Source organism: Acipenser ruthenus, chromosome 11 (assembly GCF_902713425.1).
Source record: "Acipenser ruthenus chromosome 11, fAciRut3.2 maternal haplotype, whole genome shotgun sequence".
Lineage (NCBI taxonomy): Eukaryota > Metazoa > Chordata > Actinopteri > Acipenseriformes > Acipenseridae > Acipenser > Acipenser ruthenus.
Window position 1 is genome coordinate 35614726 of NC_081199.1, and position 23833 is coordinate 35638558.

General features: G+C 37.3%; 2 protein-coding genes across 8 annotated transcripts; one reads left to right on the top strand and one right to left on the bottom strand.

The window, feature by feature from the left end:
• Positions 1 to 608: 608 nt before the first annotated feature.
• On the bottom strand, positions 609 to 13398 carry LOC117426417 (probable hydrolase PNKD). Of its 4 annotated transcripts, none has more exons than XM_059033823.1 (10): positions 13075 to 13200; positions 12328 to 12450; positions 9401 to 9516; positions 8845 to 8957; positions 6451 to 6509; positions 5504 to 5596; positions 4126 to 4289; positions 3039 to 3125; positions 2619 to 2734; positions 609 to 1686 (listed from the first exon to the last, which is right to left on the bottom strand). In XM_059033823.1, the coding sequence occupies exons 3-10, from the start codon at positions 9480 to 9482 to the stop codon at positions 1513 to 1515; spliced, it is 888 nt and encodes a 295-aa protein (XP_058889806.1). In that variant the 5' UTR covers positions 9483 to 9516; positions 12328 to 12450; positions 13075 to 13200; the 3' UTR covers positions 609 to 1512. The 4 variants fall into 4 exon arrangements, with proteins under 4 accessions (XP_058889806.1, XP_058889805.1, XP_033899836.2 ...); XM_059033822.1 differs by lacking the exon at positions 12328 to 12450 and adding an exon at positions 10617 to 10707 and having other exon boundaries at positions 13075 to 13179; XM_034043945.3 differs by lacking the exons at positions 12328 to 12450; positions 13075 to 13200 and adding an exon at positions 13261 to 13398.
• Positions 13399 to 14370: 972 nt separating this feature from the next.
• LOC117426521 (protein lifeguard 3-like) lies at positions 14371 to 23116 on the top strand. Of its 4 annotated transcripts, XM_059033827.1 has the most exons (13): positions 14372 to 14752; positions 17278 to 17451; positions 17488 to 17632; positions 18306 to 18403; positions 19132 to 19196; positions 19375 to 19428; positions 20178 to 20228; positions 20318 to 20357; positions 20494 to 20531; positions 20897 to 20984; positions 21318 to 21413; positions 21808 to 21861; positions 21985 to 23116. In XM_059033827.1, exons 2-13 carry the CDS (start codon positions 17335 to 17337, stop codon positions 22129 to 22131), a joined length of 993 nt encoding a protein of 330 aa, XP_058889810.1. In that variant the 5' UTR covers positions 14372 to 14752; positions 17278 to 17334; the 3' UTR covers positions 22132 to 23116. The 4 variants fall into 4 exon arrangements, with proteins under 4 accessions (XP_058889808.1, XP_058889809.1, XP_058889810.1 ...); XM_059033825.1 differs by having other exon boundaries at positions 14371 to 14581; positions 17278 to 17632; XM_059033826.1 differs by having other exon boundaries at positions 14371 to 14508; positions 17278 to 17632.
• The last annotated feature ends 717 nt before the right edge of the window (positions 23117 to 23833 follow it).

Sequence of the window (23833 nt, forward strand, 5' to 3'; positions counted from 1 at the left end):
TTTTCTGACTTCATATCACGTAATCTCCAGCAGAAATGCCGTACAAAACATAGACATAGACCAATTTTGTGTGTGTGTTAGAAAGGTAACCAGACAAACAAGTAGCTAATGCATGGCGTAACTCAGAATGTGCGTGACAACACACGAATTAATTTCTCTTGTTAAATGTTTTTATCTTCATAGCAACGCATGAAGCTCTCCTCATGATATTCAGTCGTTCTTTTCCTACTTAGAAAGCAGACATGGACATTTAAATATCCCCTCCCCTAAATGACTATGAACTGAGTAGTCTGCATTAGGACAGACGATTTTTTTTTCGTAAATCAGAACTGCATAGCAACTCATTTCCTGAAAAGTACGGCAAACAGGTCGTGAGGAAAACTGTCATGACTTGTGCATGTAAACGCTGCCAATGCAATTTATCAAATGCAATAACACATCGGAATAGACGTGTGTTGCCTGGTTTTAGTTAAATGACAGCAAAGGATGCCTATTTCTTGTTGAAAGGGGAGAATGGGGAATGCAAAACATTGGCCCAACATTATTCTAATTATAATATTAGCACCAGTTAAAAGCACTAGAGTATCATAAATATGAAGAAACACATATTTTAACATAACTTTATTAAAGTCCTGAATATGTATTTCACTCTAGGGTTTAAAGCCAACACCTCAATTTTATTTGAAGATTTAATTTGGCATAAATCAAAAACCTGAGTACTTGGTGCAACAGCAAGTCAGGTAACGCAGCAACAATAGTAATTTCCAAGTGCATTGCAGTATCAAAGCTAGTGTTACCCAAGGCTACAGTTTAGCAGCTTTGTTTTGTAATATTAATAACCCTTGATATTCAAGCAATTTATATATTTTTTAGATATTCATAAAGTAAAACAAAACAAAACCGTCAAATCAAACTTTTTTTTTTTTAAATCTGTAAATCTACAATACAGTAAATCTGTCAAAATACAAAGTCTTAGGGATTCAGAGCATTTGTTTTTGATAAACTTGTACTTACAGTTCCATGTTAGTGAAGTTATTCTATCTTTGAAGTTTGATTTGCTCTTTATTTTTATAAACATGTAACACTGTGCTGCACGTCAGCACCACAATCATTCACCATTTGCTACAAAACTGTATCACGAGTATCCAACAAAACAGTTTTATATTCAAGGAAAAAATACACAATGTTCTTTATTGCTTGATGCCAAGCTTCATCCCACAACATGCCTGCAACACAGCCTATTAAGTTGCATTGTGTTGGATATTTCACAGTAAAAAGAATGGTCAATTTGATCAACTTTTCAAAAAATAGACCAGCAGAGATGAACACTTGTAACTTATTATTTTTTTTTTTTTATATTAACAATATCATCCTTGGCTCAGTTGACTCCAAATAATATCTGCTTTCCACAGTGTCCATTTGAACATAGTGATTAGAACTGGACCGCAAAACAACCTTAACAAATCCTGCCGAAAGACTTTCTTTCTTCATTTTTGCCACAGCAGGTGAGCACTATCTTCCTTTGAAAGCGTCCTTGCGTCTGCGCACCTCCTCAAGAACTCGAGCTCTGAACTTGATCCAGTCCTCCTCAATCTCCTGCTGCAGCCCCAGAGCTTGATGAAGCTCAGTAGAGTGGCTGCGCAGGAATGGATTGTATTCCTTTTCCTCTCGGATAGTTGATGGGCACTACAATAAAAAGGAAGCAGGGTAAAAAGTTACAAAATAATGGAACTTTTTATGTAGTGTATTTCATATCAACTACCTGGGGCATCGTGGGAAGCAAATACCAGTAGTTACTACAAGTAGATATAGAGCACCATACAGTATTACTATAGCCTTTTAGATGCTGACATCTGTCAGAAGCCAAAATGCACTGTTAATGCCCCCTAACCCACCTGTTGTAATTCTGCCATGAATACTACTAATACTTTGCTGAACTGCCAAACCTACTTTCTAATTATCATGTAAACAAGCTTGTATCCAATATTTTTGTTCTTTCCGATAGCAATATGTCTTAGTTGCCTACCGCTGGTGCGTCTCTAATCTACTGCCAGTGGTTGGAACCATTACTCAGCTTAGAGCATTCTAAAGATATGGCAAGCTGAGTGTTTAACCCCACCTCTGAACAAAACCCTTTTTTCCTTGTCATGGCAGCCTCACCCATTTCACACAGCTTAAATGTGGAAACTTGGAGCGAGCAACAACAGGGCGCGTAACGACACTACACAGTAACCATTAACTTTTTCAAATAACTGAAACTGATTACAAAAAAAGGCCCCCTCCCTCCCTTTACTTTGCAGAACAAACATAATGAGTACACTGGCAGGGTTACAAAAAATGCAGTGTAACAATTGCTCATGTTCTTTTGGTTCTCTGAGCTGCATTTTTCATTTTGTGTTTCCATATTTATATCCTGGAAACTTTATACACTGCATATGTTCTGTATCAAAAACATTCATGTAACAAACAGAAAAAATAATAATGCCGACAATTCTTTTCCACTGCGCTGAACAGAACATGAAAACTACTCTGACTCAATGTGCTGAAAGCTGTTACAGGCTTGTTACTGTACATCTAATGATCTCAAAAGGCTCAGATATGAAATGCATGACACTTACAGTGCACATATTCCCCTCTCTCTGCTGTAAAACCTGCTGGAACTTGTTTTTCTGAGCTGTGTTGTTGGGCTCAACCTCAGCAGCAAACATCAAGTTATCTTCTGCATATTCGTGACCTGGTGAGTGTGAACAAAAAGGATCCTAAGATTACACCCCAGTTACCACTTCCAAAGCTATCTCCGCACCAGTTTCACAATATATGAAAAATAACTTCAATAAAAAAGAAGTGCAGAAAAAACACACATATTCATGAGTAGCATTGCGGTTTAGTTGAATTGTTGACAATGATGACTATTGTCAACATGTACTATGAACAAAGAGGTTGGATATAAGAGGCACACTATGTAATTAACCTTTTGGGTATAACTGTGGGAGTTTTTTTTTTTTTTTTTGGAATTGAATAGCTTTTAAAACCAATACCTGGCCACAGAAGGGTTTCATCTGCCAGAGCAGCAACAGCATCCAGCGATGCCAACATTGTTGTAGCATTCCCCTCAAACATTCGCCCTGAAACAGAACATGTTGCACCTCAGAAACTTCAGAACAAAATCAAAGCTACAAATGTCAAAATGCAGATTTTTTTTTTCTTTTTTTCTTTTTCTTTTTTTTAAATAATTTAGTCGTTGCCAAATTTTTTTATTATTTTCTCCCCAATTTGAAATGGCCAATTATTTTTAGGCTCAGCTCACCGCTACCACCCCTGCGCCGACTCGGGAGGGCGAAGACGAACACACGCTGTCTTCCAAAGCGTGTGCCGTCAGCCGACCACTTTTTTTCACACTGCGGACTCACCATGCAGCCACCCAAGAGCTACAGCGTCGGAGGACAACACAGCTCTTGGGCAGCTTACAGGCAAGCCCGCAGGCGCCCGGCCAGACTACAAGGGTCGCTGGTGCGCGGTGAGCCGATGACACCCTGGCCGACCTAACCCTCCACCCCCTGGGCGGCGCTCAGCCAATTGAGCGCCGCCCCCTGGGAGCTCCCGTCCTCGGTCGGCAAAGGAATAGCCTGGACTCAAACTCGCGACATCCAGACTATAGAGCACATCCTGCACTCCATGTGGAGCGCCTTTAATGGATGCGCTGCTCGGGAGCCCCTAAGATGCAGATTTTAACAGCTCAGACTATCAGGTGTCACTCATGTTAAAATAAAGGGGGTAGTGTGGCCAATATTCACAATACACAGCTACTGTACTAAATTAATGGCAGCCATAGTAGGTCACCAACAAATTGCACTCAAAGAGTTTTACATAACCCTGTAAATATTAAATATGTAACTAAAATGGTACTAATTGTAGCTAACAAAATAGTTCCATAAAATGTCTCCACCATGCACATCTATTCATTTTATAGGTCTAATTATTTAGCTTGGTGCTTACTATGCCAGGAAAAGTAGTATTTACTACAAACCCTAATTTATTGCCAGAAAAGACTTCATGTTTAAATCAATAACTTAACATGGGTGGCTAGAAACCTGAGGGAATAGGGAAATAAATGTTAACATTTACCACAGCCAGAAAGGAATACCAGGTCTCCTGAAAACAGACTAGAAGGACCGTCAATGGACTTCCCATCAAGAAGATAAACCATGTGACCAACTGTGTGCCCAGGAGTGAAGAAGGCCTGAAAACGCAGCCTGCCAATTTCTATTGAATCTTTGTCTGAGAGAGGACTGAAAATACACACAAGGTGTAAGAGTCATATATCAACCCATATGACTTACAGGCATTACAGCATCATGTTCTGGCACATATAAAAAGTCTGTGGTTTAAGGAACAAAGGACTCTGTTTAGATCATTAAAAGAGACTCCTGTGATGGATCTGAACCCAGAAACATGACCTATACTGAAATAAAATGTCATACAGTCACATGAGACAATGTGCAAAATTGTAAAACACATTTTAAAATTACAGTTGAAGAATAATAATGAAAATGTTATACTTTACTGAAGCCAGAGGCTAGAAACTAAACAGAAATGCAGTTATGAATAATTTAGTTTTCCACCAGGAGTGTAGCAATCCCCTGTGTCCCTAGCAGGAAATGTCAGTTTGTGACCTTTGTGACTTTTGTGGTTAAAGCAAGGAAACAGCTGTTTCACTTTATTTTATTTTATTTTTTTATTTATTTTTTTTTTAAATTTAGTCGTTGCCAATTATTTTTATTATTTTCTCCCAATTTAGAATCGCCAATTATTTTTTAAACTCAGCTCACCGCTACCACCCCTGCGCTGACTCGGGAGGGCGAAGACGAGCACACGCTGTCCTCCGAAGCGTGTGCCGTCAGCCGACCATGCAGCCACCCAAGAGCTACAGCGTCAGAGGACAACGCAGCTCTCGGGCAGCTTACAGGCAAGCCCGCAGGCGCCTGGCCAGACTACAGGGGTCGCTGGTGCGCAGTGAGCCGAGGACACCCTGGCCGACCTAACCCTCCCTCCCCCCGAGCGACGCTCGGCCAATTGTGCACCGCCCCCTGGAAGCTCCCGTCCTCGGTCGGCTGTGGAATAGCCTGGACTCGAACTTGCGACGTCCAGACTATAGAGAGCATTCTGCACTCCACGTGGAGCGCCTTTACTGGATGCGCCACTCGGGAGCCCCAACTGTTTCACTTTAACATCTTCTAAAATAAATGAGAACCATTGCCTTTCACTTACTTGAAAAACAATTTCTTTGTAAAAGGTTAAAATGTAAACGTATTTTCCTTTAATGGTTAATCCTGTTATTTTCTTAATCCGTAGAACACAACCAACTGAGAAACTGAGTGGAGCACTGGTCTAAAAGTGCTGTCCACTTCCAAAAGCTACCCACTACTGCAGAAGCATTTTGAATACAAAGTACAATAAATATCATGGCACTGCATATCTGCTTCTGAACCAGATCAGGACTTACTTAGTGAGGCCTGGGATGTTATCCATGGCATTTCCGTAAACTCGACAGGAGCTGTGCAGCCTCTTTAGGCCTTTATTACCTCCACTGTGGTCCCTAGAATAAGAACAGAGCTACTATTCAACCTTGTATTATACACAGCACTCCCCTCCAAAAACACAACCTCTCGTAAAACTGTTTGAACTAAGATAAAGACATTTTCAATGTGTATTGAAAAACACAACTGTGTTTGCCTGGTGTAGTTACCATGACATCAGCATATGCAGTACTCTAGTTTAAAAACATGTGGATTAGAAATTGCACTGACAATAAAAACCTGGCCTCTTGATAATATTAAAATCTATGTTTTGCTGGACGTTCCTCACGACGTTTAACAGCAGCTGTCCTTAACGTTAGCCCCACTGAGCTTGATATAGAAATATAGCTATCTCAGAACAAGCCTTGAATTTACAACCTACAAAGCTGCAACCAGGAACCACTTACTGTGGTGTGTAGTGGTGGATGTTTATTATTGCAAAAGCCATCTAAACAATATTGAGAAAAAATGACTGAAGAAAAAAAAAAACAACAAAACATTACCTAGAATTTCATTTTCTTAAGAACCCTATCCTTGCCTCTTATAACCAACCCAATACAATTTTCTGAAAACATAAATGTTCACCACATCAGAAAATAGTATTTAAATTGGAAACTGTGGAATATCTTTTTTTTTTTTTTTCCCAGGAAACCCCTCAATTAATTCCTCCTGTGTACACAATTTAAAATGAACAATCCTGGACCTTCAACAATACCTTAGAGCTTAGAATGTATGTGTTTCAACAAAACTGTACCGGTCATCTCCATTTGAAATGCAATGCAATAATCTGGTTGATATTATAATTGAGAGGTTGCTTGCCCCAAAATCGACTTAAAACGACTGTCATGTTGTAATTGTTCAAACAGTCTCTCACCAGTGTTTGTGAGTGCATAGGATTGCTTCCAGTGTCACCCCTTCCTGCTCCAGGCATGCCTAAAGGAAAAAAACAAAAATAAATTATTAAAATCACATTTATCTTTCCTTGTAACCAAAATGACTGTGAGCCAAAAGGCTTACAGTAATACAGCTTATTGTTCAAACTAACAGAGCATCTTTGTTTTATTAGTGGTATCTTGTGACAGTCTGAATTTGATGCACATAACATGCATACTAATTTATAGAGGCATACATCTCACAATAAAAAAATCTGGAAAATAAAGCCTAATGGAGGCCTTGGACTCTACAAGCAGCAATGGTAGTAGATGCTGAAACCACTTACAAGGGCATACAGTTCATTTATGTATCAGAGTATCACAGGGCTATGAGAAAATCAGTCATGTGTGCTTGGAAATTCATACTGACAGGCAGTTCAGATAACAAAACTAAAGTGACCAAACTACCGTCTCTTCAGGCAATGGAATGGATACATTGCAGTAAATGGGCCGATGCCAACAGTGGCAGAGTATCTCAATGTTATTTAGGTCAAGGGCCAGGCAAACCAGATGGGCACACAGTGGTGCTGGTACAGCACTGAATTTGGAAGGTAGCCAGGGAGAGGCGACATAAAAACATGATTGTTAGAAATACTCCCACCCAAGACAGCAGAAGCTCACAAGATAAACTATTTTAGATATGGTTTTGTTACCAGCATTTACACTGATTTAAAAGTGGAAGATTCAGCTGATTTGACTGGAGATCAAATCTTTGCAGAGGAGTACTTACATCCTTTGGAACACATCCTACAATTAATACTATGTCTTTATACAATTGGTTCTTGTAGGCATATCATTCTTATTCAAATAATTTCAGTACAGCGCTTGAAACTGTGTGTCTTATTCATATATTTTGTTCAAAGTTTGTCTGGTGTAGTTACCAAGTCGAAAACATTTTTAAACAACAGTTTACAACAATAAATTACATAAACAGCTGAACCTTACTTCTCTCAGAAACAGATAAATAAGTAAATAAAAAAATAACATGCACTGTATAGCAAACCACCAACACAGCTGATTCATTATTGCATGCAACAAAGCAAACTATGGTTTCTGACTAAAACAGATTAAAATCTTTAACCAGCTGTGATGCATCTTAATCTTTGTCAGTTCATTTCACAAATGGAACAGGTTTAGCAGAGTATAGTGTTCAAAAACATCACTTGGTCATTGCCAGGTAACAAATATTTTACAAATATTTCTACAATGTTTAGCTTCAGACTTCTGAACTCCATCATGACTCTAAACCATAAGGCTATGGGCTGCTGTTCCACAGAGATATGGTACAAGCTCTGCTCTTCACAGCTTTAAGGTTCATCCTTGTGAAGCTGGTGAGGGGAATGAAATGATTTCTTGTTTCACAGGGATCACATGTTCTTTGGTGACTTGCAAATACAGTACACCCTCGCTATAACAAACCTGTTGGGGTCCAAGCCTTTTGTTTGTTACAGCGAAAGGACAATCAAGTTAATGGGATGAGATTGTGAATAGAAGTAAAATTACATGTACCTGTTTGTCTCATGTATGCAGTATTCTGCCTTTGCTTTATCCTATTCGTTAAAGAATTAAAACGCAGTACAAAAAAAACAAAAAAATTCCCGAATTTGAGCTGAACTTTTATTCAAAATCAATCTGACATGAATCGTTTCAAAGTGCACCAAATCTTAATCCAACATGCAAGAATCTCAAAATGAGCTATTCCAAATCAACCCGACATGAAAAGTTTGACATGAAAAGTTCAAGTGTTTTTTTTTTTTTTCTTTAATCAATTTTGCTTTGCTGCATGGTTGCTGAAGAAACCAAAAAACAGAGTGCTTTTTGACAACCCACATTCATGACAGAGATATTGCCTGCATTACTCCTTTTTTCAAATGATCAATATAGTTTCCAGCTTTGCTGCAACATAAAATTATTTTCGTTTCGGTTTCGCAGCGTGCGCTTAAGAGTTTACTTCACTGCGGAGGTACTGCGTACAGACCGGGATGTTGACAGTGTGTGTTTATGTTATCTTTTTTTTTTTTTTATATATTTGGGGTCCAAGGGCCAGGTTCGTTGTAGCTGAAGGTTTGTTATAATGAAGGGCGTTATAGCGAGGGTGTACTTTACTATGTTTACAAATATGCATAGGCAAATCGCAAACAATACAATGTATTGGATATAGTTTGCATGTTGTACTGTGTATGCCAGTCTGTCTATCAACAAACTGACCCAAGAGTCACCCTAATAGTTCAACAGCAGAGTGTATGAAGCGAACTGCAAAAATGGCAATACTTCAAAATGAACCAGTATTCAGAACTTAAACAGGTTTCTGCTTCTAAACTACAATGATCATTTACCTGGACCATTTCTGGATCAGCAGGATCCACAACTGCAGCAGCATTTGATGTTGTGTCAATAATCAGGTAACTGTAGTTATCCGTCAATACGGGAATCGGTACAATTTTCACATCTGAAATAAATATAAAACAGAAACTATGTAAAAATACAAATGTGCAAGGCTACAGGTTACATGAAGTTGGCATGTCACCTGTGTGTAATTTGAAGAACATGGACCTTAAGTGCATAAGCAAAGACAATTTTGAATAGCAAATTGTAATGAAATAACAAACAGCAAAAAGGAACAGTTACTGATGTTCTGACTAGTTTCTTGATTGTTTTATTCTGTGAAATAATGTTATTGCTCTATGAAAATGTGCATTTGCCTATGCACTTACAAGTCCCAAGTTGGTAGGAAACTCAATGGTAAGTATCATTAGAAGTTTTGCACAACGCTTTTACTCATGGATTATTTATTCAAATAAGTTAAACCTGTGTGAATGAGGGCCATTACTACATGTGTCTTTCAAATTATGAATGAAGCTTTGCAAGTTCAAGTGAAGCAGTGAAACTTACTATTTATAGTCGTTGGCTGAACCGTAGAGTGGCCTGAAGGAAAGCGTTCCCGAGCTTTCCTCACCTGCCTCTTATAGAACATATAACCCAGTTTAGTTCTTGTGTACAGCGTGTATCTGTGATGTAAACAAAATAAATGTGAATACAGTGCACACAACTCAGGGAAAATGTGTCAATTTAGGTGAACTGCATTCAAAAGTGTAAAAACCTCCTGGTTTTGCCAATCCAAAAAATCAGATTGCCATCATCAACATTAGAATTGGAGAGCTGTCATTATCCTCACTAAAATCCAAGGTGAATTTGATATTCAACCTGTTTAACTTAAAATCAAAATCCACAAAGCATTACAGCATCTGGACTTAACAAGGTTATCACCCCCTAATGAGTTAATGGATACCAGACTTATAAAATCTTTTTTTTTTTTTTTTTTTTTTTTTTAATACAAAGGAATGTGCTGAGAATGAAGGAAAAAGAAAATCTGAATTTCTTTCAGGTGAGCCCTATGCAGTGATATTCCTGGAAAGAGGAGTGTGTTCAGGAGGCGAGAAACCACTTTTTGTTCTTGTTCTTCATTTTATCTACCAAAACGTGTTACACCAGACTAGCAAATATGTGAATATGTACTACTGTTGTTAGCTACAAAAGTTCCCAAGAAACAAGTCTGCAATTGAACAGCGAAAGAAAAGTCAAAGCCAACGCAAATCATGAGAAAGCGTCTGACACAGCCCATATTGTACCCCTGACTATCTAACCTGCATAATAATAGGGGAATTGTAACAAAAGCCATGCAAAACTGAATGCATGCATCTATTTATTGAGCAGGATCTGATGGGAGTGCATACAAATACAGTATGTGTAAGAAATGTGTTTCAGGTCCCATAAATGGATTTAGAACACACACACTATATATATATATATATATATATATATATATATATATATATATATATATATATATATCCCTGACCAATTCTCTCATATTACTGAACTACAAATGGTATATTGAAATTTCAGTCTGTTTGATATTTCATTTTAAAACACTGAAACTCAAAATCAATTATTGTAAGGTGACATTGGTTTTATGTTGGGAAATATTTTTAAGAAAAATAAAAAACTGAAATATCTTGCTTGCATAAGTATTCAACCCCTGTTCTGTGGAAGCTCCCAGTTTACACCGATGAAAGAAATTGCCCTAACGAGGACACAATTACCTTACCATTGGCCTCCACCTGTGAACCATTAAAGTTGCTGTCACATTTTCTGGATAGAACCCCCACTGTTGAAGGATCATTGGTCAGGCTGTGAATCTGAAGGAAAATGAAGACCAAAGAGCATTCTACAGAAGTTAGAGATAAAGTAATACAAATGCATAAATTAGGGAAAGGGTACAAAATAATATCCAAGTGTTTGGATATCCCAGTGAGCACAGTTGGATCAATAATCAGGAAGTGGAAGTTGCATCACACCACCCAGGCACTGCCAAGAAAAAGCTGTCCCTCAAAACTCAGCGCTCAAACAAGAAGGAGACTTGTGAGAGAAGCCACAGAGAGGCCAACAATCACTTTGAAGGAGCTACAGAGTTCAGTGGCTGGGAGTGGAGTAATGGTGCACCAGTCAACCATATCAAAAGCTCTGCATAACACTGGGCTGTATAGGAGGGTGGCAAGAAAGAAGCCGTTACTCAAAAAGTACCATCTGAAAGCACATCTGGAGTTTGCCAGAAAGCATGAGAGTGACCCAGCTGCCATGTGGGACAAGGTTTTGTGGTCAGATGATACCAAGATAGAGCTTTTTGGCCAAAACTCAACACGCTATGTGTGGCGCAAACCTAACACTGCCCATGCCTCAAGACACACCATCCCTACAGTGAAGTATGGTGGTGGCAGCATCATGCTGTGGGGATGCTTCTCATCAGCAGGGACTGGGCATCTTGTTAAAATTGAAGGAAGAATGGATGGAGCAAAATATAGGGAAATACTGCAAGAGAACCTGCTTCAGTCCGCTAAAAAACTGAAGCTTGGGAGGAAATTCACCTTTCAGCAGGACAATGATCCCAAACACAAGGCCAAAGCAACATTGGAGTGGCTCAAGAACAAAAAGGTGAATGTCCTACAGTGGCCCAGTCAAAGTCCTGATCTCAATCCCATTGAGAATCTGTGGCACTATTTGAAAATTGCGGTCCACAAGCGTCGTCCAACCAACCTGAACAACCTGGAGCAAATCTGCCAAGAAGAATGGGCCAAAATCACTCCGACACCGTGTGCAAAGCTGGTACATACTTACCCCAAAAGACTTTAAAGCTGTTATTGCAGCGAAAGGTGGCTCTACCAAATATTAATGTGTGGGGGTTGAATACTTATGCAAGCAAGATATTTCAGTTTTTTATTTTTCTTAAATATTTCCCAACATAAAACCAATGTCACCTTACAATAATTGATTTTGAGTTTTAGTGTTTTAAAATAAAATATCAGACACAACGAAATTTTAATGTACCATTTGTAATTCAGAAATATGAGAGAATTGGTCAGGGGTCTGAATATTTTTGCAAGGCACTGTATATATAGGGTTTTTAGCGGGAATTATTCTTGGCTCACTCTCATAAGGCCATATCTCAGGCAGTAATTGTGCGTTTTTTAAAATATTTTTAAATAGCATGTTTACACAGGTAACCATGAATAAACTAAAATAAGAGTACAGATAGTGTATCGCTTTGTTTCAATTTGGCAAATTTGTCAAAAGCACTGTTTTAAAGATCGCTCATCTAGGGTACAATTATTCAGAGAAAGTGGATTCGTAACTAAATCTACTACGATGTTTCCCTTGTCTGGTGAAATTAAAAATATATATATAGAGAGAGAGAAAATTAAATTCTAAATACTGAAATGTATTATTTTTCTCAGTAACAGTCGGTGAAATTCAGTGCTTACCCGGTATATTAACACCCCGCCTCTGCTCACGAATGATTGGACAGCTGTCAGATCTTTCACTTTCCCATTGGCTACTCACTCGCCTCTACTTGCTTATGATTGGACAGCTGCTATTTGACTCTCCTATTGGTTAAACATACTGTCAGTAATTGCAACTGAAACAGACAGTTATGTCCCACCCAGCTAACGTACAAGCACAGAATAAGCGAGCAGCACTGTCAATACATTGCTGTGACGCTTTTGTTGGCAAACGTGTTTAAGCTTTATTTAATTTTACCACGCTACGACTCGCCAGAAATGTGTTCACGACCCATAATTTGAGAACAGCACGATGGCCTGGCTTCGCGGGCACCACTTTAGCACTACTGGCTTAGGGTATAGTCTCATCAGCCACAATTGTTCCGTCGCCTCGAAGACCAGTGAGTTATTGAATTCAGGTTTCTACAATTCCAACATGCAGAGAGCAGTGTTAAGGTACGATTTGCAAGCATTTCGTGAAATCTGCGTAATGTTCTTGTGGCACAAAAGGGTATGCAGTAATCCAACAAAACACCTACACAATGCTGTTTATTATCATAACCTAAATAAGACAGGGGTTATAGTAAGGAACTACTGCAGTGTACAGCAACAGGAACAATCGGGCTTCATTCTGAGCTGCACTACAACACTCACAGCAGTACTGCAAATGCGTGTACAAGGTTTCGTAAGCGGAAAAATAATTGTTTCCTTTTTTTTTTTTTTACTCACGCGATTCTAAAGAGGGGTTTCTCGGTCCTTGACATCACCCTTGAAACTACACCCCAAAACCAACGGCTCCTTCTCGTGCCCCTGTACCGAAAGCAAAGGCAAAACACGCCGCTGCAAGCTGCAAAACACACCAAGAACATAGACCAGTCAGGCAGAGCCATGGCTGTGGGTGTAACCTTATACTACCTTATTGTCAGAAAGCTCCTCCCTTCGTTAGCACGTGACGTCACGCCCTTTCCACTGAAAAATGACTACATTTCACTGGCTCGACCGTAAACCAGCGTGTGTTTTTTGCTATGTTACTATGTATGTACAGTGGTGTCATTGTCTAGGTAAATTCCCCATTGAAGATAGGATGTTGAACAAAAATGTGCATTGGACATTATAATTCAATTATTTGGTGTAGTGTAATGTAATTTTAACCTAAAGTGTAAATTAAGACTTGCTACGTATATTCTTTAATCACTTTTTTTTTTTTTTTTAATATTAACAGTATATATTAGCTTTCTTCTGAATGTAAACTGAATAAAAATATATAAATTAGGACTCTTGTCTTAGCATACGTTATTAAGAGTATCAGGATATGGGTGTCTGTAAAGGCGATCTGCTAATATGTAGATAGCTAGAGTTTATTGAATTGTGATGAAACCTGGTCCAAACATTTTAGCACAAGTTATTGAGGATCTGAATCTTAATGTGTATGGGGTTATATGTTTCACATTGTTGACCCTACTTTACTTACAAAATGTGACTATAAACCCACTAGGAGGTATCCAGAAAATGTAAAATGTAATATTGCAGTGTACCCTGTTTTAGCTATGTATTCCCCCAGGGTTCTCCATGCTGTACTATGCAGACTTGATCATGTCCAGCAAATTTCTTAAAGGGTACCCTATGTTGCCTGGTCTTTCATTATTGCACAAATTATTTGAACTAAAACAGAAAACAATTGATCGGTTTTTTTTTTGTTTGTTTGTTTTTTCCATATCACAAAGTTAAACCTTTAAAAGTCGAAGCGCACTGCGTTCATAAATAATGACTATAGTGCCACAGTAATGGTTGCAGCTGGGAGTGCGTCTGGTGCACGACAAAGGAAACCAATTGAATTTGTTTCTGGAGGGACATACGTTCTCAGAAATTATAATTGCATGTAATATGGAGTAGGTATCCGTGAATATATATTTTGATTGTGATTCATCAATTCACGTAATTCTTCTTAACTGACCAATTACCATATTAAATATGTAGCGTGTTTCCTGAACACGTTGTTACAAGGCAATCAGGTCTGATGGAATGTAAGCTAATCAAGATAAACGGGTGTTGAATCATACCGTGACAGCTATTCTAGCTGTTTTGTTGGCAACTTGTTCGTGTTGCTGGGCTAGTAATCTCAAACTCCCGTCTTCTACCCGTGAAGTAACTCCTCCTCTCTGTGTGCGTATTGCTCAAAACATGACATCCATTCACAAGAACTCTTGAAAGAATTACTCGGAAAATAGTTTATTACGTACGTTATTTAATTTAATTTTTTTTGTGGGATTTACAACTTTTTGTAAGGAAAGGCTTCATCGTGTTTGGAATCTGTTGTAACCAACATATTTTTTATGCACTTGTTTCTACCGGTGTACTAGAAACATTCTGGTTTGCGTGTACCTGGTCTTGAAAACCATTAAATACTGTAAGTAACTAGAAATAATACATTTTTATATATACATATATAATATTCTACTACAAAACTGTACTTTTTGATGTGTTTTTTTTTTCCAAAGTATATTTCAAGCTAAATAATTTACCATTACCAAAAGAACAAGGCGTGGTGTTCTCGGTTTAATTTATATACATAGTTTATTTAGTTGATTGTGCTGGTAACAAACTAATGGTTGTTACTAGGTATGCACAGAATCGATTTTGGAAGTCAAACATAAATTACACGCTCGATTGTGCGTGCAACCTTTTGCGTTAAATACAGTTTCATGCTACTCTTGATAATGATTTCAAATCATTCCAGTGTGGTTGTGGACCTATTTAGCCTGTTCTCTGGGAGCACAATTGTATCAGCATACAAGCACTAAAAACTGGCATACGGAAGCAATTAAAAAGATTAAACTAACTGCATACAAATTATATTACGCGGATGGTACTGGGTCCCTATTTAGGCGGGTTTTATTTAGTTTTGATATCTATGCGATAGAACATGTTTGTCTACATGTTTATCATTTGGGTAGCTAGTGGAGTGGCTTCGTAATTATGCTTTGTATGTGTAGGGCGACACAGTGTTTAGTGTACTGTACAAAAAAGCATTGCACTGAAACACTAGTATTAGGTGTCATTATACGGCATTGCCATTTCTGTTACTAATTGAAATAGCAGGTTCTTAATTTGTATGCAGATACTGGTTTAAACTATATCCTGTCATTTAGCTACTAGCATTGTGCGTTTACAAATAGGATTATTTTCCTTCAAAGTCGGGAATCTTGAAATACGTCTGTAACAATTCATGGTTTTAGAAGGTAAAATGACTTTATTTAACTGCACCTCAAAAACAAACATAACATTGAAAAAAAACACTTCTGACACACTAGAGGGCGGGCCTTCTGGGTGGAGTTTAATAAATGAGCATGACACGGCTTACACGATGCTTAAGTTCCTGCAAATATGAAGATATGTGCAAGTAAATGTTGGCAGTGAACGCGCTGCATCAAGTTAGGTTAAGAGTTTGAATGTGACACTTTCAAAAGTTTGTATTCATTCAAAGATATTTATTTTTTATTATTGTTACAAAGTGTTTTACTGTCAGGCTGTGGACAATTTAGCTCTGTAATGGAATCATTTCCGTGTGAAGGCAGTGTCACAGTGCAGCAACGCCTCATTACAAACATACAGTACATACTTTAGTGAGTAATGCTAGACGCAACAGCAAGGGTGGAGATATTCCTTGGCTTCATCTGAGTGATTGTAAAACACATAAATGTACTGGAGGATAATTATCAAAATCAGATCCAACATGTTTTCTTTAATCGTTCTTGTTTATGAAAATCAGTGTAGTAACGTTACCAGTATTATATTTTTTAAATGCCAATTGACTGTCCTGTCCTAAACTTTAATGACTTCCAGGGACAACTACCAGCTTGGCTGGCTGATTCACAGTGATTCAGGAATTTGTTTAGTTTGTGTTTATCTCGTTGCCATGTGATTATTATTATTATTTTTTTTACAGCACTTCATGTTCCTGAACCAAGTGGATATAAATATTGAACGTGGGTTTTACAATATTATCTACAACCGAAACCAGGGTTTGCCACACTTGACACTAGCTCTTCCAATTGTAATGAAACTTGGTAAAGGCATTCTTTACCACGGTTTATACAATGTAGGATATGCTGACCAATTTTTGCATTATTTGTGGTATTTGATTGGGTGGGCTGCAGTAATGAATCTGCTCCTATCTTCATAACTGCTTGCCCAAATTAGAAGCATTTTGCATTTATATTTTTTCCATTCACGATGCATTTTAATGCATTTCTCAGCTCGAAGTTTTCCTTTAAACTTAACAATATGAAAAGGCATTTGCAAGTGTTGCTAAAAGGTTAACAAGACACCATGCAGAAAGTGGACATTTTCATTAATACATGGTGTTGTTATTGTTCTGTTTTTCATTACAAAGTTTCAATTGTGCAATTGGTGTGCAATTTGTGTAACAGGTTGGTTTAATAGCATCAGTCTGCTGTTTAAACAGCAATTGGCATTGGCAGCTCTGCATGCTCATGCTTTGCTAGTCTGTCTGAAAACTACTTGGGGATGGAAAAAGTGTACTCCTGGTTTTCCATTACTGCATCTCCAGAATGATTGCCCTCAAAGAGTACTGTTCCACAATTTAAGTTTTGACCCTCATTGTAGCACTGAGTCCCACAGTTTTAGTGTTTTTGCTGACCAGTACCAGAAAGAAAATCAGGGTTAAGGATTTATATAAATACAAAGAAGTTTAATAAGTACAGTATGTGCTTTTACTAGTAATGGTATAAGGAGCTTCCCTAAATACAAGATGAAATTAGCTAGGCGGAGAACACATTACATGTATATTATATGTGGATGGGCAAGCTAAACCTGCTGTCAAAGTTACCTAGCCTAACGTTTGGTCTTTACAGGAGGCTTACTTTGAATACATTTTCTTGAAGCTTCTGACATATGTTTTATTTTTAACAGCTTAAAGGGAAGAAGCTTAAAAGACGAGCCAAGGAGTTGAGGGAAAAGCTTGTCCCCATGTCGAGGCCAGATATACCCCCAGGCTATGAGGATAAAAATAGTCCTTTATACCCTCCCCACTCTGGAGGGTATCCTCAGCCACCACCATATGGTAGCTTCCCAGCTTCTGGAGGATACCCACAGCCAGGGGCGTACCCACAGCCAGGGGCGTACCCACAGCCAGGGGCGTACCCACAGCCAGGAATGTTCCCTCAGCCAGGAATGCAGCCCAATCCCAACAACCCAGCTGGAATGCCCCCCATGATGCCCCCCATGATGCCCCCCATGATGCCACCAACTGCCCCCCTAAACGGAGGTATATTCCAACCCACAAATAGTTTTTCGGTGCTAAAGTACTGTTACAGAATCATATACGTCACTGTGATAAGCAGCGTAAATGTGTGCTGCACAGGCTTGAATCAACAAACAAATATGGTTCTCCCCATATTAGTGACACAAAATATTTGACCAGTTTGTGTCAGTAAATGTATGCAAGTATTGACCAAACAGACAAATAATATTTATAAATAATGTATATGAATTCAACCAGTCACAGTTATAACAATACTACACAAGAAGACATCGCTGATGCAATACGAGGCAATCTACTCTAATGTATTCTAATAAATAAAAAGATCATACTGAAGAACTGCTATTAAATAGAGAAAACTGTTGTTTGCTTTTTACTTTATAACCATTCAATGAATGTAACTGTACACAGTGTTGTTGTCTTTACAATATTGACAGTTCCAATAGCAATATGCAGTAGGTAAGATACAGTATATGTTTCTGTTTTGATTCTCAGATGGTACATTCGGGCTGAAGACAAACTGTAAACTGTACACTACCCTCCTCAAACCATTGTGAAGAGTGATAGCAAAATAGTTATTATTATTGCTGCCATGCCTTGTACTATAAAAATATATTTTATAAGCAGCAAAAAGTTTATAGCTTCAAACATCTTAAATACAGCGTGATTGCTTTAACAGGTGGTAATAGAACAAATGACGGACATGGTGATAATACTGAAGGATTCACCGCAAGTAACTGGGATGATAGGAGTGTCCGGCATGCTTTCATCCGGAAGGTAAGAACCAAATATTACAGCGTTAGTTCAACATTAGTGCTAGTCATGCATTTTTCTCTTGTGTATTGTCAGTATACCAGCATGGTGTGGCGAGTGGGAGAGCTAGCTGAATTGGATGTAAAACCTAAAACTAAATCATGTACCATAAAAACACGCAGAAAAGTGCCCCGGCCTGATTCAAGGCATTCCACTGCCCCACCCGATAATGAGCTCATGGAAATGAGTTCAGAGCTGCCGGTGCATTGAAGCAATAGTAACACTGAAGTCAAACTGTATACATGGTTAGTTTATGGTTGGTAGAGTATTCGTTTTCTGCAGAAAATAAATAACGTTCCTTTTTGAGATTTTGTATCAATACAGTCATCTTACTTCAGTAAAGAGTTAGATAAAATATATATATATATATTGTGAGGAAAGGGTAGCGACGCCTTTAATTAAAAAAAAAAAAATTAAAAAAATTAAAGGCGCCACTACCCTTTCCTCACAATATATATATATATATATATATATATATATATATATATATATATATATATATATATATATATAACACAATACAATAGCTAATTTCAGATCTTCGATCAAACACAGATGTTCAATATCTTACACTTCATAGTTTGCAGATAGTAATGCAGCTGTTTGTTAACACGTGGGTTGGATCATATGCAGTACCTGTGCGGTTTCACTGTTTTATGCTAGAGGCTGAATTGCTTATGTTTTCATGACAGGTATACCTCATCCTGGCAGCACAGCTCCTTGTTACAGTGGCATTGGTGGCAATCTTTACATTTTGGTAAGAAACAAAAACTGGAAAATAACTTGAATTGAGATTATAATACAAATAACATGTCTTCTGGTTAGTATTTGTTAACAGAATTTTTATAATAATTGTTTACTGTTTTTCTAATGCTTTTTAATGAGACGATTATACCATTACTGCACTGAAACTGCTCTCTGTTTTGCATTTTTAGTCAACCAGTGAAGTCATTTGTCATCTCATATCCAGCTGTGTACTGGGTGTCTTAGTAAGTATCGTTTTACTGTTCACAGCTGTCTCGATTATATAGATCAAGTTGTAACCTATTGGCAACATTCCATCATATAACTTAGAATCTCCAATCACCTGGAACACAAGGTGCGAATACTCATATAGGCTCACGTATAGCACCAGTGAACAGCTGAAACATAGAGAAGGTATCCACTAACCTCTTTCATTTATGATTACTACACAGATTTTTTTTTTTGAGGCAAAGCAGGTAATAACCAAGTACATCACAGTGAGTAAACAACCAAATAATATTACAAATGATTACATGGTGTATTCAGATTCATTAATAATGAGGATATATATATATATATATATATATATATATATATATATATATATATATATATATATATATATAATATATCTTTTTTTTTTTTTTTTTTTTTTTTTTTTTTTTGAAGCTACAAAAATATTATGATAGCCATTCAGAGAATTTAGATATTTTTAGCATGGAAAACTAGCATCACTGACTACAGGAAGGGTGGATAGGACTGTCCAGTAAACTGTTGTATTTTAAGTACAGACATTATTAATGGCAGGACAGTAAAATACCTTAAATTAATCTGTCAGGAACTAATTTCTTGATATAATCCCTAATGCCCAAATATCACACATTCTGTGATTTTATTCCAGTTTCAACACTTTCATGAATACTTCTGATGATACAGTTTGCTGAAATGTCCAGAAACAATTAGAGATACATAGTGTACTTGTCCTTTTCTACAGTGGGGTTTTCTTCGTAACCTACATGGTGTTGGCTTGCTGTGAAGGGCCAAGGTGAGCTGGGGTTTACACATTTCTGATGTTCTATCATCTTTGTTTTAGAAGTGTTTGTGTTTTGAGAACATATCCTTTTCTATTTTTAGGAGACGTTTCCCTTGGAATGTAATTTTGCTAGCAGTATTTGTAAGTCAGCATTTTCAAAAATGATGTTTAAATGTGAGACAAGGGGTTAGCTATATGATAACCCTTTCATTTGAAAGTGAATATCAGTGTATAATTAGACCAATTAATGTGACGTGCTGTCTGTTTTCCTGTGCAGACCCTGGCTATGTCCTACATGACTGGAACAATTTCAAGGTTGGTAATGTCTAGCTGAAATAACTGTAAACATTTTAGGGATATTTTAGAGTTTCTGGTGACTATAATCTGGATGGACAGTGGACATTGATACATTCTTACTAACAGAGATACTTTTTAAATGGGTTTAAATGAACCTAAATCAATGTATTAAGAATTTTCATTTAATATGTCCCAGAACATGAATGTGTAGTGTGTACAGATGGTGTGATGATGTTAACGATGTAAGTATATTTTATGTTTAACTATTTGTCTTTAACCACTGACTCTCTATATAGGGGTGCAATGTAGGACAGGGTCTCAGGGGTGGATTGACTTCCTGTTATTTACAATATTCTTGATACATTTGTAATCTTTGTTTTCAGTTACTATGACACAAAGGCTGTGTTTCTGGCCCTTGGTATAACGGCAATTGTCTGCATCATTGTCACTGTCTTCTGTTTTCAGACAAAGGTAAAGGTATCTTTTATTAGTTGTTATTTTTAAAAGTTGGTTAATTCAGGTGCAAGCACCTTGTTCACAAGAACAACCTGTCAGCAGATGCAAACAAGCTACAACCTCAGCATTATACAAGATTGTGATTCTGTGATAAATCAACTTTAATGGCCGTACTCCAGATTATACAGATATTGAGTCTGTAAAACAGCTTTCTTTAAAGTTGCCACCCATCGCTTAACCATGTATTGCTAATTGATTGGTTTGATTGACAAGTAGAATTCTAGGATTTTTGAACATTCCATTCGTGTCGTGAATGACACGTAACATTAACATAACATTCTGTCTCAGGTGGATTTCACATCGTGTGGAGGCCTGTTCTCTGTCCTTGGGATTGTTCTCTTTGTCACCGGAATCATCACTGCTATCGTACTGTCATTTAAATATGTAAGTGGCTGTGCTGTCTTCTTACAATGGATATGAAAGCTGAACCCTTACCCTTTTAATGCAATATTATGTAAGCAATCTACAAGCCTATCTTCAATCAGGAACATACAAAAAGATACCCCCCATCCCCAGTATTTTGTCTGAATGCCTCCTGCATGACAAGGGGTTGTGCCAGTGTTGTTTAGTAGAGAGTATTCAACACCACCATTTGCATAGATTGACCAACATGTATTTTGCATTCGTTGATCGTGTTCATATTTATTGCATACTATTCTAATGTCTTTCTTTCTTTTTAATAAAGGGAACTATACTAATTAACTTTTAGGGCACAGTAGAACACATGGTGTGTGTGCACTATAACTATTATTGAATTGGGTTATTTTTGTTACCTCAGATTCCATGGCTTCATATGTTATTTGCAGCCCTTGCAGCTATTATATTTACTCTGGTGAGTAACTTTTATTTTATACACGTCATTAGTTGGTTATCAGTTACCAACTGTTTTACCTGACTTTTGTGATAAAGCGACTGTTTCTTTGTTTCAACCTCTTTTTCTTTTGATACTCTACAGTTCTTGGCCTATGACACACAGCTGGTCCTGGGCAATAAGAAGCATGCAATCAGCCCCGAGGAATATGTTTATGGAGCTCTCCGACTATACACTGACATTGTCAACATTTTCACAAACCTACTGCAACTCATTGGGGCAATCAAATAAGATAGTCCTGACTGTGGACTACAAGAATGATGGTATATGTTAACAGCTTTGATCAAACGTTTTTACCCTGTTAAAGTATATAGTATGTGTACCAGTATATTACATAATATATGTGTGTGGATAAGGTGTATTTCATGATTCATTAACATTTATATCACCTCTTTCGGTAACGTTACATTTAAAGCTTCATCTCAAAACCCTTTTCAAGGTTAACTAAACTCATTGTTACCTACAAATATGCAAAACATTAACTTGTTTACTGGATTTCTTTTGATTAGCATTGCGAGTAGAGTGCTATATGATTTGTGATATTTTTATGGCTTACAATCGATGTTTGAATGTAAAACCAAATGGAATTTCTTGATTTGAAAGCATGCATAAAAAAGGGTTGCAGTTTTTAATCAAAAGATCAAACTTTGGGGTGTTGAACTATTCAGTTGATTTTGTTGAATTCGTTTAAATCTAGTATATTCTAGAGTACTGCTGCCATGTACAAACAGGCAGCATTTAGTATGTTTACCATGTATATATCCAGTACTTTTGCAATATAATTAAACTTAACTGATGGTAACAATGTCACTATGACATTTCTGTAAGTGGATAAATACACTTCTGTTATTGTACTAAGCTGAACCGATCATCATAGGATTGTCTGATTGTTACCACCAAGTATGTTTGTTTATAGAATTTCAAAGTTCTAACATGCACATTGTTTATTATATATCTTTTTAAAATATATTCCATACACTGTTTAAAACCTGTGTGTTGTTTATGTATATTGGCCTAATAATATATTAACATAAAGGTTATACATTTTTCCGATAGCAAAGTTTAGAAAATATATATGTGGTACTAATGAAATCCCAAACTGTACTGCTGTGAAGAAGAAAATGCTTACTATGGGTTCAACGAGACAGGTTTGTACATGTACTGTCCCTGAGCAGGCCTAAACTGAAAAAATTAAACTGGGACCAACAGCCATCTTATATAGAAATATCTGATGCCCTTTTGGGAGGAACACCTGCTATAAAACTGTGAAAGGGTGCAGGGTTAAATTGAGTAGCTAAGGTATTGATTCAGCAGTGTCAATTACTTGTGGCTTTTTCAGTCCATTTTCTGTACAGTCCAGGACCTTGTTCTGACCAGGTCCTCAATTATTGAATTGAGTAGCCCAGTCTTCTTTAATTTAACTCTCGTGTTCAGTTCACTAATTAAGGACCTGTTTTGTGAGATGACTCCTTTGAAAATCCCTTCATTAATGAGTAGTCTACATATTTGAACTCAAACCTCTTATCAACACTGTAGGGAACAGTGATTTTAGTAGTGTGTGTTCACAGGCTTATTTTCAAAAACATTAGCGTGCAGCTGTTTAAAATTTCTGCATTTTAGCAAAAATCCCTTGTGAGCTAATGTGTTTAGATACTTAACAAAGTTGCTAAAATACAAAATTATAATATTACCATGACACAGCAGAAAAAGAACAAGATATTGAATCTCAATTCCCCAAAGGCCAACAGGTGGAAGATACAGTGAAAACTGCAGGTTTGTGAAAACAAATTTACAGCAAATAATTTCAAACAAATGTGTTATTTTAGTGGCATCAAGTTTAAATTTAATTATGTTTACATTTTAACACAATCCAGCAAAATCAAAATGTATAAAGAACATTTCAGGTAAAGTACTGTAATTTTGAGTAATGCAT

Coding starts and splice junctions, on each gene's coding strand:
- LOC117426417 (XM_034043944.3), bottom strand. CDS start 13,235: ATGGCTCTGCCTGACTGGTCTATGTTCTTGGTGTGTTTTGCAGCTTGC. Junction 5,597..6,450: donor CTATGCACTCACAAACACTG/GTGAGAGACTGT, acceptor TTCTTATTCTAG/GGACCACAGTGGAGGTAATA. Junction 2,735..3,038: donor TGAAACCCTTCTGTGGCCAG/GTATTGGTTTTA, acceptor CACACTCACCAG/GTCACGAATATGCAGAAGAT.
- LOC117426521 (XM_059033825.1), top strand. CDS start 17,335: ATGTCGAGGCCAGATATACCCCCAGGCTATGAGGATAAAAATAGTCCT. Junction 20,229..20,317: donor GCTTGCTGTGAAGGGCCAAG/GTGAGCTGGGGT, acceptor TTCTATTTTTAG/GAGACGTTTCCCTTGGAATG. Junction 20,532..20,896: donor ATGACTGGAACAATTTCAAG/GTTGGTAATGTC, acceptor CTTTGTTTTCAG/TTACTATGACACAAAGGCTG.